General features: G+C 39.4%; 1 protein-coding gene and 1 long non-coding RNA gene across 4 annotated transcripts in view; one reads left to right on the top strand and one right to left on the bottom strand.

The window, feature by feature from the left end:
- LOC107317000 (von Willebrand factor D and EGF domain-containing protein-like) overlaps positions 1–17,410 on the top strand; it is a 160,988-nt gene that overhangs the window by 65,750 nt on the left and 77,828 nt on the right. For 2 of the 3 annotated variants that reach the window (XM_015869184.2, XM_032445856.1), the window contains exons 9-11: positions 1,013–1,283; positions 3,893–4,071; positions 6,998–7,932. In XM_015869184.2, coding sequence (XP_015724670.1) covers positions 1,013–1,283; positions 3,893–4,071; positions 6,998–7,932 — 1,385 coding nt within the window. Of the gene's footprint in view, positions 1–1,012; positions 1,284–1,918; positions 2,036–3,892; positions 4,072–6,997; positions 7,933–17,410 lie in introns of all 3 variants that reach the window. The other variant, XM_015869183.2, reaches the window with a different exon arrangement.
- LOC116653676 overlaps positions 2,983–17,410 on the bottom strand; it is a 36,365-nt gene continuing 21,937 nt past the window's right edge. Inside the window, exon 3 of the long non-coding RNA XR_004307955.1 lies at positions 2,983–3,220. This is a non-coding gene — a long non-coding RNA (uncharacterized LOC116653676). The remainder of the gene's footprint in view (positions 3,221–17,410) is intronic.

The raw sequence follows: 17,410 nt of genomic DNA, 5'->3' as shown, positions 1-17,410 counted from the left end.
CTTAAAAGGAAGCAGAAGAACCCACTGCTTTTACAGACGGCAGCTGTTGGCTTATACGGGGAAATCTCCAACCACATTATAAAAAATACAGCCCCTATTTTCTTTACTTTTAAACATCACATGGTGATAAAGCAGAGTGACAGTCAAACAGGATCATGGTATGAGGAAACAGAAGAACAAGGAGAGAATGATGCTCTTGCAGGTCCTATTTTAGCAATTGTATCTGGTCTGTGCAGAGGGGTAACACATGCAAAATGGTTTTGCTCAGGTGGAGCAATGAATTTCATAGAGAGAAGGATGAGAGGATTGTTCCAAACCATGCAGTACATTGGCTGGCAATCCATTCAGAGAGGAAATGAAAGTTACCATGAAGTTGCTGGGGAGGGAGGGAACCAACTTTCTTTTCATAAGCTTTTAGCAGTAGCTCCTCCCTCTCCCTGGAGGTGTTCTAGGCCAGGTTGGATGGGGCCCTGGGCAGCCTGGTCTAGTATTAAATGTGGAGGTTAGCGGTCCTGCCTGTGGCAGGGGGCTTGGAGCTTGATAACGCTTGAGGTCCTTTGCAACCCACATCATTCTATGATTCTGTTATTCATATGAAATGCCCAGACACAGTCAGACTAGGAAAAGTTAGTGGTTAGTTGCAGATGAGGTTATCTGCATACTGATTTTGTTTTGAAGAATACCAAGCTGTAGAGCATCCAATTAGAACCAAAACATATTTTTTAAGGACTGGGATCAGGAACTTCTTCCTATTTGCTTTTTTCAAATGTTTATCCCTTTTATCCATGCCTGTTGCCATAGTAGCAGCTCGTAGACAGCAACCAGGTTTTCTCAAGAATTCTTCTGTACTCCCAAGTAATAACAGCGACTGCATCAGCTTGCTCATGATACTGAAGAGATGCTTCCATGTCCAGGCTCTTCCAAGGCAGCTGTGATGCTGGAAGGGTTCATACATCCGTTCCATGTGGATGTGATGGGTCTCTAAACGCTGGCTTTGTTTCTCCTTCTTTAGGCGTTATGATAACTATAAAATTGGCACCTTCCTTTTGTGCCAGAGCACGTCGCGGGCATTCGAAGTGCATGTCCGTCAGTGGGACTGTGGGGGACACCGCTCTGCTACTGCCTGCAACTGTGGGGTGGCTGCATGGGAGGGGAGCGACATCGTCCACCTGGACGCCTGCAATGGGCACTTTCGGGACAGCAGGCCGCAGCTCAACGTCCAAAGTACTGAGGCATCGCCACAGGTCAAAATCCTAACGTCCTACGGAGGGAGAAAGATAACAGTACGTGGAGATTTGAGTACTCCCTTTGTTGTCGTTAAAAATGTGAGCTTAATATTTCTGAATTATTAACGACGCTGCTGTGAAAAGTATCCATCTGAAGCCATCAGAGCGTCTGCAGCAAAATGTACTGGAAAATGAGACATGGGGAAGAAGCTGGTGGAAGCATTGATTTAATCAAATGTAAAACAAACAAAACAAGGATATCTAGAAATTAGACATATCAAAGTGCCAGTATTGTTACTCCTCATGCTGCTCTTAGTTCGCTCATGCTAAGTACTACCAAGCCCATGACGCAAATTCTGTTGCAGAGCTTTACAATATAGATATTGAAGTAATGATCACGGGTAAAATAATGCAGTCTTAAACTAAAAGCAAGGCAATGTTAGCCAGATACAGACAGATAACATACTCAAAAGCCATAAAAATGGGCAACAAATGTGTGACATTTGCTATAATTTAAAGTGTTTGCCTAAAAACATTATCCAACCACAACAAATTTTGCATTAATTTCTCCACACTAATCCAGTAAAATCACTATAAGAATGAGAGTGGGCTGTACCAAGGGGTTTGGTGGGGAGAAGAGGGGTGAAATTACAGCCAAGAAGATAATTTTATCCTAAACTTTTGTCATCAAGATTTATTGCCAGGAGACATTTTGGGTGAAGATAGGTCCACAGCAGAGCCAGAACGCTGCCAGGGAGTGCCTGTGTTTGGCTGTCCTTGCAATCTCACTTGGAAAAGATCTTGATGAGGTAGTAATTGAAAGTCTGTTAATTACAGAATAGAGGAAAAGCTGAAAGCAAGCTGTCATTTCATTTTGCAACTGAATGCAATACAATTACTGTTTTATTACTAGAATAATCGTAGCAAGAAACCCTATCCTCATTTGCACCTCATGTAAGTTTCACTGATTTCCTTTGTGTTTAAAATAAATTAGGACAGCGCTAGTATGTGAATAGGAATGCTGCCCTGATCTGAATGGAATTGTAGACAACAAATACTGTCCCTGAGTTATCACAATGAGCAGTACACCTCCATTTGCACAGCATTACGCCTTTCTGCAGCAGTTTTCAGCAGCCCATCACCTTCTTCTCTTTAAGCTGAGGTCTCAAAAAATAGCTTCTGCAGAGTTCCTGCCAGCAGTTTTAAATCCAGGTGGCTTAAGAAAATCTGGGCTGCGGTCAGCTCCTCCTTGCAGATGGCTTGCCTTGCCCAAGGGCAGCAGGAAAGGAAGGGTTATAGACTTCTGCAAATAAATCCACCTGGAAATACCCATTCACGCAGCACAGAAGGTTGAAACAGCAGTTTTGGCCTTAAGGATTTCATAGACAGCCTTGTGGGAGATGCTCATCCCAACAGGAAAGCACATAACTCAAAGGTCTTTCTAAAGGAGGAAACCAAACACTGCCCAACAGTATGTCAACTGCAGTTGTTCTGCTCTATGCTTTGAAACAACCGGCTTTTTAAGCTCCCTTGGAAAGCAAAACATACAGCCAATGTCTCAAGCTCCACAGAAGTGTTCTCCTTGTTGAAATGAGGGCTGAGAAGTTAAAATGGACAAGATAGTTATTTATTGCAGCCAAAATGTAAATCTGGATTCCAGCACATAAATACAAACAGAAGTTATTCACTTCTCATAGCTATTAATATGTCTGGTTTCGAAAAGACTATAAAGGACCAAAAAGAATAAAAAACAATAGGAAAGAAAAGCAATGGATGCTACTTGGCTGAATCAATTATTCTCAGCCAGGAGTGATTTAAAAAAATGAGATACTTAGAAATCATTGTAATGAGATGTTTCCATCCATTTAACGTGCTTTTCAAAATTCACTATTAACATTCAATTGTGGATCAAAATACTAAGGCTACATATCCAGATAGAGCACTCTTCCTTCCTCTCCCAGCATAGATCAGTTTCACAATCATGTTCTTCTTGCCTAGTGAAATAAAAGCAAGAAAACAAAAATACAATGAAGTTGAACAGATTTTTTCTTTTCTTTTTAAATTTGTTTGGACCACCAATCTGAAAAATCCATTATCTGCACAGCTACTTCTTTGTCTTACCCTCACCATTTTCTTTTATTTTTTTTTCTTTTAAAGGTCAGTATAAGCCTACCAGAAGTTCTTTAATGAGAAAATTGCTTTATCTACTTTAAAACACAATCATTTTCTGGGTAATCCAGCCTTGGAAAATGAAACGATTTTTCAGAGGGAAGAAAGCTGTTTTTCAAGACTTGGCAGTTTATCTAAAAGAAATGATTTCCTGGCAAAGACACGAGGGTGGCTTGTTCTCATGGAAGTGGCTTCAGAAATTATCTGGTAACTTACCAGTGAGAAAATCTCAATGAATTTAATTATTACTTTAAAAAGAAAGTACTTACATGGCTTTATGTTTATGTAACACTGTCAGATGGTAGCAACATAAGAACTGAAAACAAGTTAAATAATAGCACAAATAAATAGTTGCAGTGCATCTGAGTGATCTTAAATAACCACCAGCATCACCATGTTTCTACTTTGATATTTTCATTTATAGAAAGGGGCACTTTTTCTTGCATAAGAAAAGCTCAGTGGTGGCTTCAATACACTGTGTTTTTCTGTCCCTTCAGATCCTGTTCCCTTCGGGAGCATTCGTTCGAGCCGATGTGAGCGAGTGGGGAATGGGCTTGACAGTGAGGACGCCAAGCAGTGACTTCAACAGCACCAGAGGTTTGTGTGGCCGCTTTGATGGGATCGGTCACAACGACTTGAACAATATGCCTGAGGAAGACTTCATAGAGGAGTGGAGGTACAAAGTGAGAAAGGATCACAGGCTGGGAGATGCCCTATAGCAGTTATTCCAGGGATGCTGATGCACTTATTTCATTATGTATACCCCTAATAACCTGGAATAGAGATCAGCTTCATCAGACAAGGGAAGCCTGGAGGCCCTGTCATCCAAGCAGCACAGTGGCTGGCTTTTCAGTCAGCACAATGAGCATCAGCAGTTACCAGGGAGAAGTTTTATATTCACAAGTCATGTCAATTTAACAGCTGTGTTAAGATCCCACTCAGCTGTTAAAAAATAAAAAAAAAAAAAAAAAAAAAAAAAAAAAAAAGATGCAGTTCTCACCTGCACTGGAAAATGTAGATAATTGACAATAGGGATTAATTAAGGGTTTGGTATTTCCCTTGTTCTTTTATTCCTGAACACTAATTGCAATATATGAGTATAGGTTAAATGTTACATTTTGACAGAGCATGGTAATGTACCATGCTAAAAGTTAATATCTACTCCACTGATGATGATGGTTGGTTCTAAAACCTTGAACTTCCTGAGAGAGATGGTCTGGAACCAGAGCCAGGAGTCCACGCTTTAATTTCATATTTTTGAATTTAAAGAACACCTAAAAGGTGTTTCCAAATCTGAAACAGGTTTGATTGGCTGTGTAGGTTTGTGAATTGTGTTTTTCAAATAAAGAAAAATTAAGGTGGACATGGCCGGTTATGTTTACCTGTGAAGATATCTCAAGACCATCTCAGGCCATGATACTCATTTCAATCCAGTATGGGAAGAGCATGTGAAAACCTGGTACAGTTGAATCAGATCCAAACTGTAGTCTGATTGGTCTGTATGAAACTTAACATCTTACTTAATCTGTGCATGGGAACTTAGCACACAGTAAATGCAACAAAATTTAGACTTATTTCATTTCAGGTAACGAGCAAATGCTTCTACCATACTCTAGATATATTTGACCAGCCTACATAATGGCTATCTAATGGCAGTTTTGACATGGAGTTACATGTTCTACTTAGAAATCAACTGCCATCTCTAATGCCTTAAAATTGTAAGGATGAGTCAGGGCTTGCTTCTGGGAAGGAAAAAGGAGAAATAGTTTGGTGCGAGAACGACAAACTTCTTCCTACCTGAAGATAGGTTAACAAGAACATTGGGAGCAGCTGTTCAAAACAAGTTTGTCAAAAGATCAGAAGCCAGAGCAGAACATAAAGGAATTCACTTATAAAACAGTGAGGAATGTACTAATGCTTGGCGCATGTGATGGGGGATACCTTCAGGAAAGGTATGAGAAGCTGCAGCTGTGTGCAAAGGGCAACAGTGGCAATGAGTTTAATTTTGGCAAAGATGGAGTCTCAAGGACTCTTCAGAGCCAGATTCAAAAACCAACTAAGCCAATGAAAAAGCTACTACTACATCCAGGAGAGACTGGATCGGTCACTGATCCACCAATGGAGAAATGGTGCAATAAAACACACAGCCTGGAGGGTCACTGTACTGCTGCTGTTTTTAATTTCATTTTAAATAACACTTAAAGCATGCTATGCTTTCTGCAGAACCTGAAGCTAGGCTGAGTGCTCACCATCTGACAGCTCAGATTTTTCACTGGCTCCCTCCTTTCCCAAGCAGCCAAAAACAAATCTGTTTTAAACACTGGCTTTCCAATGCAATATTTAGACAATAAAACAACATCAGAACCTCCCGGTCTCTAAATAGCACATGAACAAGAAAGAGATGATTTTTAAACATGTATGTTAAGTAGATAGAATATCTTTTTCATACTTTCTGCAGTTAGTTATAGAGAAATCAGGAGCATCTCTATTCATTTTGGACTCTCGCTCTGTATTAGCATCCAATTCACCTTGAAATATTTGCTTTCAGATCTACCTTGGTTATGGGCAGCAAAAAAGTATTTGTTTAGTTATCTTGTGCAGAGGTCCTTCCTAGCTCACAGAAGTGTATGCCTATAGGCATACACAGGGGTTTCCGGGGCCTCAAGCCTTTCCAAGGCGTACATCCCCATCACATATGCCATCTTCAATATATACTGTTAAAACTGGATGAAGTCAAATCGGCTTTCTACAACAGTATCTAGGGTTTGTCTTACAATGTTGACAAATGCTTTCACCTTCTTGAACCCCCTATATTTTGGCTGCAAGACAAAACTGATGCCAAAATAATTTACACTTTTGGTAATGTTTCAAATTCGTCTGGAAACAAAGTGCTGCCAACTATTGAGACAAGAAGCATATCTTTTTTTCTATGAAGCTTCAGGATTCCTCTTGCACAGCACAAAAAAAGATCATAAAACTTCCAGAGAAACTTCAATCATGGCTGTTTATTCAAACTGAACTCTCAAGAAGTTCATCCATCATTAAAGTGGCAGTAAATTAAAAAGGGGTGGAAAAATCACCTTTCATTATGTGATATACTAACCCTGCGATCAAAAGAAAACTGCTTTGTATCAAAAGAAAAGCTCAAAGAAAGTGCCGTTAGAGGACAGAAATTAAGCATGCCAACAGAAAGACATAGAGATCAACTCTTAGAGGAAGTATTCTCCATTCCCCAAGCTATATCTGAGTCACACTAGAGACGAATCCAAAGCCTTATTTCATGTCTGATATGCAAAGGGCAACCTGTACCTTAGAAAAAGTCCTGCAAAGTGACATCCCACAATTAGGCATTGCTCCAGCAATGCACTTAAGCATCTGTTACCAAAAAGTTCCAGTTTCATGCTCAAAAAAGTACAGAACAACTCAAGAAGGGCAGTGCTAAACTAAAGAAAACAAAGATTTAAGTTAAGCATTTTCTTACAGACTTCATTAGATTGAGAATTTATACATTTCCCAACCTTGGGGAAAGAAAGTTTACCTAGCAGCATAGATCAATTTGTTCAAAGTTTCCTCCCTCTAATCTCACTGTATTTTTAAACCAGAATACCTCCGGGGAAGAGTTTATTTGACAAAACTCCAGCATCTTCAGAAGGGAAGCAAAATAAAAATTACTACAGATGCCAGAAGGAGAGCTCAAAGTCCATGCCCTTGGTAAAGACACTGAATGCCTTTCAGATGCAATCTCCTGGTTGCCATTATGATAATGTGGATTACACTTTTGCAATCCCATATCTGGATGTGACATCAGAGTTTATCACTCACTCAGGCAAAGAGTTTGCTTCAAGAGATGATGGGGAACCGTCACCCAAGTCTTTTGATCAGAGATCTGTGCCTAAATCAGTCAAAAAGCGAGGTAGCCACGAGGAGCGATTAAAACATTTCTCACATAATGCTTCCATGAAAAACAAAAGTTCCCTTAACTTTACCAAGCCAACAGAAGAACTACAGAGACCAAAAAGACAAGAAGACTACTTTGAATACTCAGCCCTTCACCCATTGCATAACCCAAGCCAGACAGACACGGAAAGCTTTGCCTACTTTTTCCCAGAGGATTATTTTGAAGGGATTCGGATAAAACTCCCACTGGGATGGCCCACTCCCAGTGGCCTAACCTCTGCCAAAGCTCAAGAGATTTGCCACCAAATTCTTGCAAATTCCACCATTGCCTTAGTGTGTAAGGCTCTCCTGGGAAAACTGATAGACGAGGCCATCAATATATGCATGTTAGATCTGCAGCTCAAGGATGACGTGGCCTGGGTGACAGCACTGATAGCGCTCTTGGAGAATGAATGTGAAAGACAAGTGCTAAGGAACAGAGGTAAAGTGTTTCGTGTTGGAAGCCAGCCATCTGCTACCCAGGAGGAAATCCTTACCATTCTTCGCTGTCCTGCTTTCTGTAACGGCAATGGACAATGCACAGACATGGGCTGCCAATGCTTTGGAGACCACAGTTCCTATGATTGTAGCACTGCCAAAAGTAAGTAAAAAATTCTGTTTGTTCCTACCCTAGCCATCTTTCCATGGTATTAGAGTTATTAGGTAGAACATCTGCACAGAGTTGTTTGCTCTTCAAACAGTGCTACCAGTAAGATATTTGATGAATTAGTAATCAGTTTTTGACCTTGAAGAGCTGATCAAAATATGTGGTTGGCTGGTCCTTCGCTTTTTCGCCTCAGTAACTTTTTAAAAATGGATTTTACAAGTCCCTTAGCAAATTGGTTTTGCAGAAGTGATTTTCTTTACATCTGATCTATCACCAGCATGCTGACAAGCAAGTTTCTGACAAAAAGAGGGTCCTGTTCACCTCACGGTCAATATTCATGTTAACATTGTACAGATACTCTTTTTTTTTCCCCCTATCAACAGAGAATAAAATGTGAAAATAAATTTTATACATTGTATTAGTTAAAAGAAAATAAAATTACATGACAGAATGAACAAATAAAATGACCAAAGCCATAAAATAGCCACGGGACCTATTTGAACCTGCAGACCTGATTACACAAATATTTTTGAATCACCTTACATTTACACACATGATTATCGTACTAGATTTGTTTCTTCTTTACAGTTCACCCCTTCAATGGATGAATCTAAGCCTAGTGTGAGCACTGACAGCACTTGAAACTTAGCACACATATAAATGCTAGCACTCCCAGCAAACCCCATCAGCTTATGTTCAAAGTCACAAAGGCTCGGCCACGCAGTCGGGTTCCTGCAGCTTAAGAAATATACTGCAGCTAAGCTGAAATAACAAGGTATGCTCCTTCATCCATCCCAAATGTGAGGGAAAGCCTTTTGCTGTGTTGCTGAGCCTACTGGATATTATCCTGTATTTAGGACATCAAAAGCTCCTATTTGAGGTCTGTGCCTATGTGCCCAGAGCTCAGCAGCACATCTGATGCTCCCAAGACACTAGCTAGGACAGGATTACCCATATTCGTTACAATAAACACGTCTTCATTGCAGTGATTTAAAGTGGCTTCTTGCTAATGGCATTTGCTTCTTGTTAATGGCAAGCTAAAATTTATAGGATCATTTCCTACCTTTTCTAAACTTCTGAAAAATCCATTCTCTTTCACACAGAGAGTTGACACCAGCGACTGAAAAGCAGTCTGAGCAATTTTGCAATAATTATTCAACATTTAACTTCATTCTCTGTGATACAGCCAGGGGAGGGAAGTTGCTTAGAGTAGATGTTTAAATTTTGTTTTGCTTTTCTATGGTTGAAGTACTTCAGATTAAAGGAAAATAACTTCAGTATGACCTTTCAACCAAAAGCTAATGGCACCTTGTCTTCTTGCTGTTATATCAACTATAAACAAGGGCAAAGCCCAGAACCTGCCCTGGGACTGCACTGGGAGGAGAGCACTGCTCCAGTTCTCCTCTTCTCCTGGGCTCCACTTTGATCTGCTATGAGTGAGAGCTGTCCTAAAGACACTGAGGTTTGTCATTGCATGTTCAGAGCAGCCTCAGGCTGAGCCAGGCCCCTACAGCAGCACGCTGGGCTTTGGGCACTCAGAAGATATATACCACAGCAATTGGGAAAATACTGGTGCGAGTTTGTTAGAGGCACAGCCAAATTAATATTCACTGCTTGAGCAATTTGCCTAACAAAACACAGAAGGCACTCTTATAAAATTCCCTTGACTTTTCCCAGCTTCTCAAGGCAATAGGGTGTGCTCTGTCACACAGACCTCAAACTACACTAACCTCAGTGCTGCCACATCTATAACCCCACAACCGCCTCGCTCTGAGTTTGTGCCCAGTTAGCACTTTATTACAGCATAACTCATGAGGACGGCTTTGAGGCTTAACACAGGCTCTACCAAGAGCACTCCTCCCAGCTCATTCACCAGGTCAAAGAGCAGTAAAATGATCCATGTCTGTTGTACATTACGGCTTAATGCCACCTTCCCCAAGCTTCCACAAGCTCCCTGAGCTGCAGTGCACATTACAGCTAAGAACCTGTATTTTATAACTAATACCTTGAAATATTTTCTGTAGACATAAACTTTAAGTACAAATATTATTTTTCATTTGAGAAAACCTACAAAACACATCCATAACTACAGCCCAAGAAGAGCAGAATGCTCTCTAGCTAAGTAAAGAGAGCTCAGAACAGAAAGCTTTAAATACAAATGTAGTAGAAATTGCCATGTTGAGCCACCACTATTTATTTTTCTCTTGAAGGAAAGGTAGGGGCATGACTTTTCAATGTGCAGACATGTCTTCCCAAGGGTGCCCCTGACCTGGGGAACAATTCCCATTCAATTTTCTTTTTCCCCACCATACCAGTGAGATGATATAGTGCCTTCTCATCAACAGCTGTTCATCCCAGAGAGGTAAGGCAGCAATCACCCATGCTCTACTTCACATCCTGAGTATATTGGAAACTTACACGTTTGTGCAGAACATAAAACAAAAACAGAAATCAAAATGTCACAACAGGTTGGTGGAATTCACTTCAACACCTAAAATCTTCTCTGCCAAATATATATATATATATTTTTCTATTTGTACTCCACCTGCCAGCTTGTACAGAGTAAAGCCCAGACCACTTAGCACATTTCATAATAGACCCCATAATCCACAGAAACCCCTAAGCTGTTTTAAATATGAAAATAAGGATCTCAAACAGGAAATGCTGGTACCTAGGCATTCATGTAGACAGTAATACTATTTAGCAATTCCACATCCTAAAGAAAATATATGTTCAAAATATTTATTGATAATACTTTACAGGCTGCTTCTCATTAAAATGGGAGAACTGGGATTTAAAAACAGCTGTTTAACTAAATGTAGTTTTCATTCAATTGTATTTCTTTTCCCCTAAAAATACAGGGAAAAAAAAGTCATCAACATATGGAAAACAATTGAGAACATTTTTGATTATTGGGTAAAGAAGGAATCTTCCCAAAGCACGCCACCCAAAGTGTCCTCAGCTCTTCCAAATAGCAGATGAGTGGAAGGCAGTGTAAGTTTCCCCTAATGTCAGTGGTAACAGTATGAAGATTGTCATTTGTTAGTCCTGATACAGGGAAGGGTAGACAAAAGTCGAAGCTTTAGACTTTGTAACCTGAGTTGACTTACCCCTTCAACTTAGAGGCAATGGAACAGGTTGCCCAGAGAGGTGGTGGATTCTCCATCCCTGGAGACATTCAAGGTCAGGCTGGACGGGGCTCCAAGCAACCTATCAAGCTGTAGGTGTCCCTGTTCACTACAGGGGAGTTGGACCAGATGGCCTTTAAAGATCCCTTTCAACTCAAATGATTCTATGAGGTTTGTTCCAGTATTGACTATGAAGAAGGAAGAGTGCTGTGATGACATAGAGCAAAGCAATGTGATATACTATAGTGAGCTCCATGGATTGCAGTCTATTTATGAATTCATTTCTGAGTGACCTCGAATACTTTTTCTCCATTCCTCTATATAACACTACAGAAGCTATGTACCTATAAAAGTACCAGATCTTGGAAACACAATGTAAAGGAAACCTACACATCTAGACAGAGGTCAGATGTCCTACAAGGAGAAATAAAATTTGAGTTCTGGCACTTCAATCACTCAGACATTATAATGCTTAGGAAAGGTCAGCTAGCTAATTCAGTACAGACAAACAAGATATAAGTACCAGAGCTAGCTTCACCTTTAGCTGTTCTTGATTTTAGTTTTATTGGCAAAGTTCTTTAAAGATATCTGCTCCTTTTTACATTACACAGGCAGAAATGTACTACTCAAACAGCATATGATGTAATATCTATTTGCAAGCAAAAGTACTGCAATATGCAGAATAATGATGTGCTTCTTAAATACCAGTTCAGAAGACTGGATGTCCTCAGACTCCTGCTGATGTCACTAAAGCCAGGATTTCACACCAGAAAATGCTATTAGAGATGAAGAATTAAGATTAATCTCAGAAATAAAGCTGCATCTTCTAACGGGAGCAGCTTGAGCTCCCTGACAGGCAGCTCACACAGCCTGACCTGTCCAGTGAGTGCAGGCAGCCCTCACAGTGCAGGCAGAAGCAGGATAAGCCTTTGGGCTTTTTTGTTAATAAGCACAGGTTGCATAGCAAGGCAAAAAAAGGAGTAGAAATTAAGATTTAGGGTTCTACAGGACATATGAAACTGCTGCCTCTTTCAATTTCCATAAAGGAAATCAATGTCTTGAATATGACAGAATGTCTTTTTACACATTCTAAGTTTAAATGAATGTATTTTAAAGAGAAAGAAACAGAAAAAAAAAAAAAAAAATGAAGTATGTTGATTTTGGACATGTTAATGTTTAAATTCCACTGCTAGGAAAAGTTACTTTCCTGCATTACATGGGTAACGAAGGAGAAAGCAACTCCTCTTCTTGGCCATATATTCTCTCATTAGTTCCAAAACAAATCTCCGTCTAATTTTCTCTGGCTGAAATTTTATATGTGAATTCAAACTCCCCTAAGATCAAGGAGGCCATCAATATAATTCAAGTATCTTTTCAAGGTCACCCAATCTCATCTATATTGCCAATTCAGAACAATGTGTTCTGCCACTGGTTTTGACCAGCACACGCACACTAAAAACAAAGATGGCCACTCGGTATTTTGAGGGATCAGAATACAATCTGTAACATATTTATAATAATTTAAGGGGGGGGGTGGAGGGGGGAGGGAGGAAGAAATGGATAAAGAGGGAAGATGCAAAGCTGCCCTCCTTCGCTCTGCCTGCCTCCAGCAGGAGCGGTCCAGGTGGCCGAAGCTATAATTATCCTCCCATGAAAACTGCAATTTGGAGCTGAAAGGCACCTCTGAAATTTGGCAATGCTCCAGAAGCTCTGGCTATCTTAATGTTGCTTAACATTTCATAAACCACTCCCCCCCACACACCCCCTCCCCCAACACCTGTATAAGGTGCTTAAAATGTCGTTACCGCCTGTAATTAAATGCAGAATCCAATTACTGCGCATAGCAAATCAGGTTGGTGCTTACCGTTTGTATATATTGACCATGTTGATTATAAAAAAGAAAGTCAGGACTAGTAAAGCACACTTAGAGGAGTGTAATATGCAGATTGTATGAAGCTCTAAAGAGCAATTACAAGATAAAAGGTAATGAGGAATAATAAGAACAAATTAGTTTCAGTGAGGTAATGACACTTGAAGTTTAAATTTCTATGTGGAAGGTTCTGGAAAAAAATATAGACAGCAAAGAGAAGAAGTGAGCAAAAAGGACAGTGAGAAGATGGAAAGTTAACACTTATCTCGCACACTCAGAGATGGAAAATCATCACATCACAATGTGTGTCTGCCCATTTGGATACCGTTCCTAATAAATTCTGTGAATCCCAGGTGCATTTTCAGGGCTGTGAACCACTGCTATACAGGTCCCTTGAGCCTATCAACAACAGTGGGATGTATAGACCTATCTTAATTTATAGGCCGATCTGAATTCATCATATTGCTTTCAGTCAAGTCCTCTTCATATGCTGTAATTAAAATCCTAAGTATTTTAAAATAAAAGTATATTGAGTAGCAGCAATGGGTCAGCTGTTGCAGGCCAAAGGCAGGGACTTCAAATCATTGAATCATAAAGGCTGAAAAAGGCCTCCAGGATCACCAAGACCAACCCATCCCCACATGGCCAGTGGCCACGTCCCTCAGTACCATGTCCACACATTTCTTGATCACTTTTAGGTTCATGAGATAAGTACTGGTTTAATCTCATTGTCTATACAATTATGTTTGATTTTAAAGCTTAATTCCTGTTCCTAAGGATGAAACGTGAAGGAGCCGTTTAAAGGTTTAAGTTGTTTTGAGATCCTGAGGTGAACAGTGGATTTAAGTTGTCTAAGTCAAGTATCTGCTCTTCAGATTTTGTGTTCAAACATATTGACTTTGTAATAAATATTTCTCCTCCTTCGATCAGTTCAGTGGTCTTTACACTCCAGATCATGGTGCCATTATGGTTATTTAAGAGCCGTTATTCTGTCAAGTAAATGGCTTCTCTTCAGCTCACATAATGCATGCTTTGCTGGCGTGATACTTCACAGCAGCATAGGAGTCATTAGGGTGTACTGGGTCAATAGAAGCTTGTTGTGCATAAATTAGTCTATACAAAGTATAGAACACATACCGGACTCTACAACAAAAAGCAGTTAATTCCTTAAATCAGTAGGACGTCTACAAAGAAACACACTACTCAGCAGTGTAAAGGTGGTAGCCTTTGCTACCAGCCTGCAGTGCTGGTATAACATAGTGAAAAACCTTCAGTGAAAAACCAAACCATTTATATCTCCAAAAGTGCCTCAGAAATAGACAGATGCTTGAAATAATGGAATTCCTACCTGATCCTCTCCACAGGAACTGACTGATCTTTAAAACTGGTCTGTAGATTAGTAAATAAGCAAATATACACCACCAAGCTTTTGGCTGATTGGGCAAATCCCTTCATATGGTACTGAAGCAGCACCACAGTGCTACAATTACAATTTTCTGGCCAAAAGAGAAGTATTATTACTACATAAATATGAAATTATTAAATGGGCATTATTATTTTAAATACATATTTATTTATTTATTTATTGCCAATTAATAAATCTTTGGGCTTAATTTTCCCCTTCATTACAAGAATTCCGCTGACTTTGATGGATACAGTATTAGCAATGTCATCATTACTAGCACTTTGATTAAGTTTACCTTATCAAGGAAAAATTAGGTATCTTTACCAATATTCCTTTCTTTTCTCCTTTTGCTCATACTGATTACTGCCTTTTTCTTTCTATAATTCTGAGTTTCTCATCTATCCCAGTGAGGAAGGATGTTTGAAAATTTCCTATGTCGTTGTTGCCCACGTTCCCTTGAATGTGTACTTGTGTTCATTTGACAACTACTGGACAGTAAATAAGGCATTGTTATTAGATTACAGTTTGGAAACGAACTCAACTGTTTCTATCAAATACACTTCAGTAATAATGTCTGTAAGGTATGGAACACTTCATGAAGATCCCTATATACCATAGCCACAAAAATACTGTTTAATACACTGCTTCAATTTCCCTGGGACCATGTTCTTTACTTAGCGCTCAAAGACATTATGAATTTATTCTCACATTCCTCAGGATGACATTAAAGAAATGAAGGAATTTTCACAGAGATATCAATACTATCCAAAAGAGATTAAATGCAACTTGAATATGAAAACCTTAATTTTGAGAGATATTATCTGTGCTTAATAACCAACTCTTTCCTCAGCTTACCAGATCATCCTCAAAAAAGAGTTTAGAAAATAAATATGAAAACACATATTAAGTAATATTATTAGCTTCAATTATTCAGCTTTTTCCCACTTAAACCAATTTATAAAGGGAAATTTAAAATTCATATATTTTTAAATGCTTATTTAGAAATGTTGCATTTCATTCACCAAGACATCCACAGAGAAGTGGGCCTCATCTGCATGAGTTAACTACTACTGCTACTAAGCTAATTGCAAACTAATAACAAGTTAACTGTTGCTAACAACAGCATCTTAGATGAATGAAGTTATGTGATTAATAAGTAACTATTGATTTTGACCCAAAAAATTTACTCAAATATAATTTAAGAAAGAGAAGTGACCCCAAACTAACCTACCATTGATACCACCTTTTATATGGACGCAGACAGTCTTTTCTCTGTCACAGAAAACATATTTCTGCTACAGTTTACTGAGTTCTCAGGGACTGACGGGCTTCGTGTCAGTTTTGAGGCTTTTCTTCTTTTCATAGCTATTTTCCTTTATTTTTTGATATAGCAGACACTATACACATCCAAAAAGACAAACATCACTTCCAGCCTTAGTCTACAGGTTTAACTCCCAGTTCTTTCCACTCAAACCACAGACCTGGCTGAGCTGTAAAAGTGCTATTAGTCCGATAGTTACAAAGTCAATAGAAACTAAGTTTTAAAAGGATACCAAATCCTCATGATAAGGGACATGGAAGGTTGCATGCTTAGTGATCCATAACATTTCCTGCAAATCAGATCAAGGAGATTAGCTTCTTCTGGTGATTAGTTTATTTGCTTCAATGCAAAGCAGCGAGGGAGGTTCAGAGAGACATGCAGTTAAACAAAGCCATTTTCTGAAGTACATAGAATTAAATGCTGGAGAATTTTACAAAATTACAGATCTGATTTAAACCGACCCAAGCCAGACAATCCAGACATGTGTATAACTTCTTTAAACCATGCTGTTTGCAGGAACTGCAGGAAATTTCAGCCTTAAATCTTGTTAAAACCAAAGCAAAACAAAAAGCTCGGAACAAACAACAACCTCCTTCCTCAGATACACACACCCAAACAAGATAAATTTATGAGCTATAGAATTAAAACTTACTGGATGTTTAAAGGTCCAGTTTAAACCGATCAAAGGCAAAATCTAAGTGTAAATCTAAAACTTCTTTATGCTGTGCTTTATTTCCTATAAATCTATCCACATTCTATTCTAGAATCTATCAGTATATAGATTCATAGAATTGTTTGAGTTGGAAGGGTCCTCTTCAAGGCCATCTAGTCCAACTCCCCTGCTGTGAACAGGGGCATCTACAGTTTGATCAGGTGCTCAGAGCCCCATCCAGCCTGACCTGGAACATCTGCAGGGATGGGGCATCCACCACCTCTCTGGACAACTGGTGCTAGTGCCTCACTAGAGGCACTCACTATTGTAAAAAGCTTTTCTTCCTTACGTCCAATTTAAATCTTGCCTCTTTATTTTGAACGCATTTCTTCTTCTCCTGTCAAAACAGACCCTGAAAAAGAGACTGTTGCCTTCTTTATGTTATACACATATATATAACGTTCAAACAACTGTGAATAAAAATGTTCAGAATACCTGGATCTTACTCCAACTCAATAAGTATAAAGAAGGAAAAAATACTAAAAACACTAGCTTGGCCATTAGATCCATGACGATGCCCACAAGCCCCTTCCTGCCAAAATCCCTTGGAGCTCCAACACAGCAGCCTTTGCTTGGTGTGCTGCTCTGTAGGGTCCTGTTCTGAAGTGCCTTCGAGAGACTGACAATGAGATCTGCTTTGGTATGACAATGAGCTCTGTGAACGTGCAAACCAGATCTTATATTTTACTACCTTTCAGGGCCATTTAGAAAAGAGGCAATATTCTATAGTTAACAGCACACTTTTCTTCCCCTTCTATTGCTGAAGTAAATTGCTAGCGAGCCTTTTAAAAATAGAAGAGATCAAATAGACATAAAATGTCACAGTGAGCTTTCTAAAGCAAAAATAATCTACCATATTGTAGCAGCACATGGATGCTTTCAGTGTGAAATTGAAGCAGTCCATTTCTCACAAGCAGGGAGTTAAAGTACTCACAAAATGCCTTTGCCACCCTCTGCCAGGGCTTGCTCTTGCTCTCACTGCAGTCCCTGGCACTGATTGCTGATATGACAAACCAGAAAATTTAGAGAGAAACAA

The sequence above is a fragment of the Coturnix japonica genome, chromosome 7, assembly GCF_001577835.2.
Source record: "Coturnix japonica isolate 7356 chromosome 7, Coturnix japonica 2.1, whole genome shotgun sequence".
In the NCBI taxonomy this organism is placed as follows: Eukaryota; Metazoa; Chordata; class Aves; order Galliformes; family Phasianidae; genus Coturnix; species Coturnix japonica.
The sequence above is the reverse complement of the archived record's forward strand: the minus strand, read 5'-3'. Positions and strand labels throughout refer to the sequence as shown.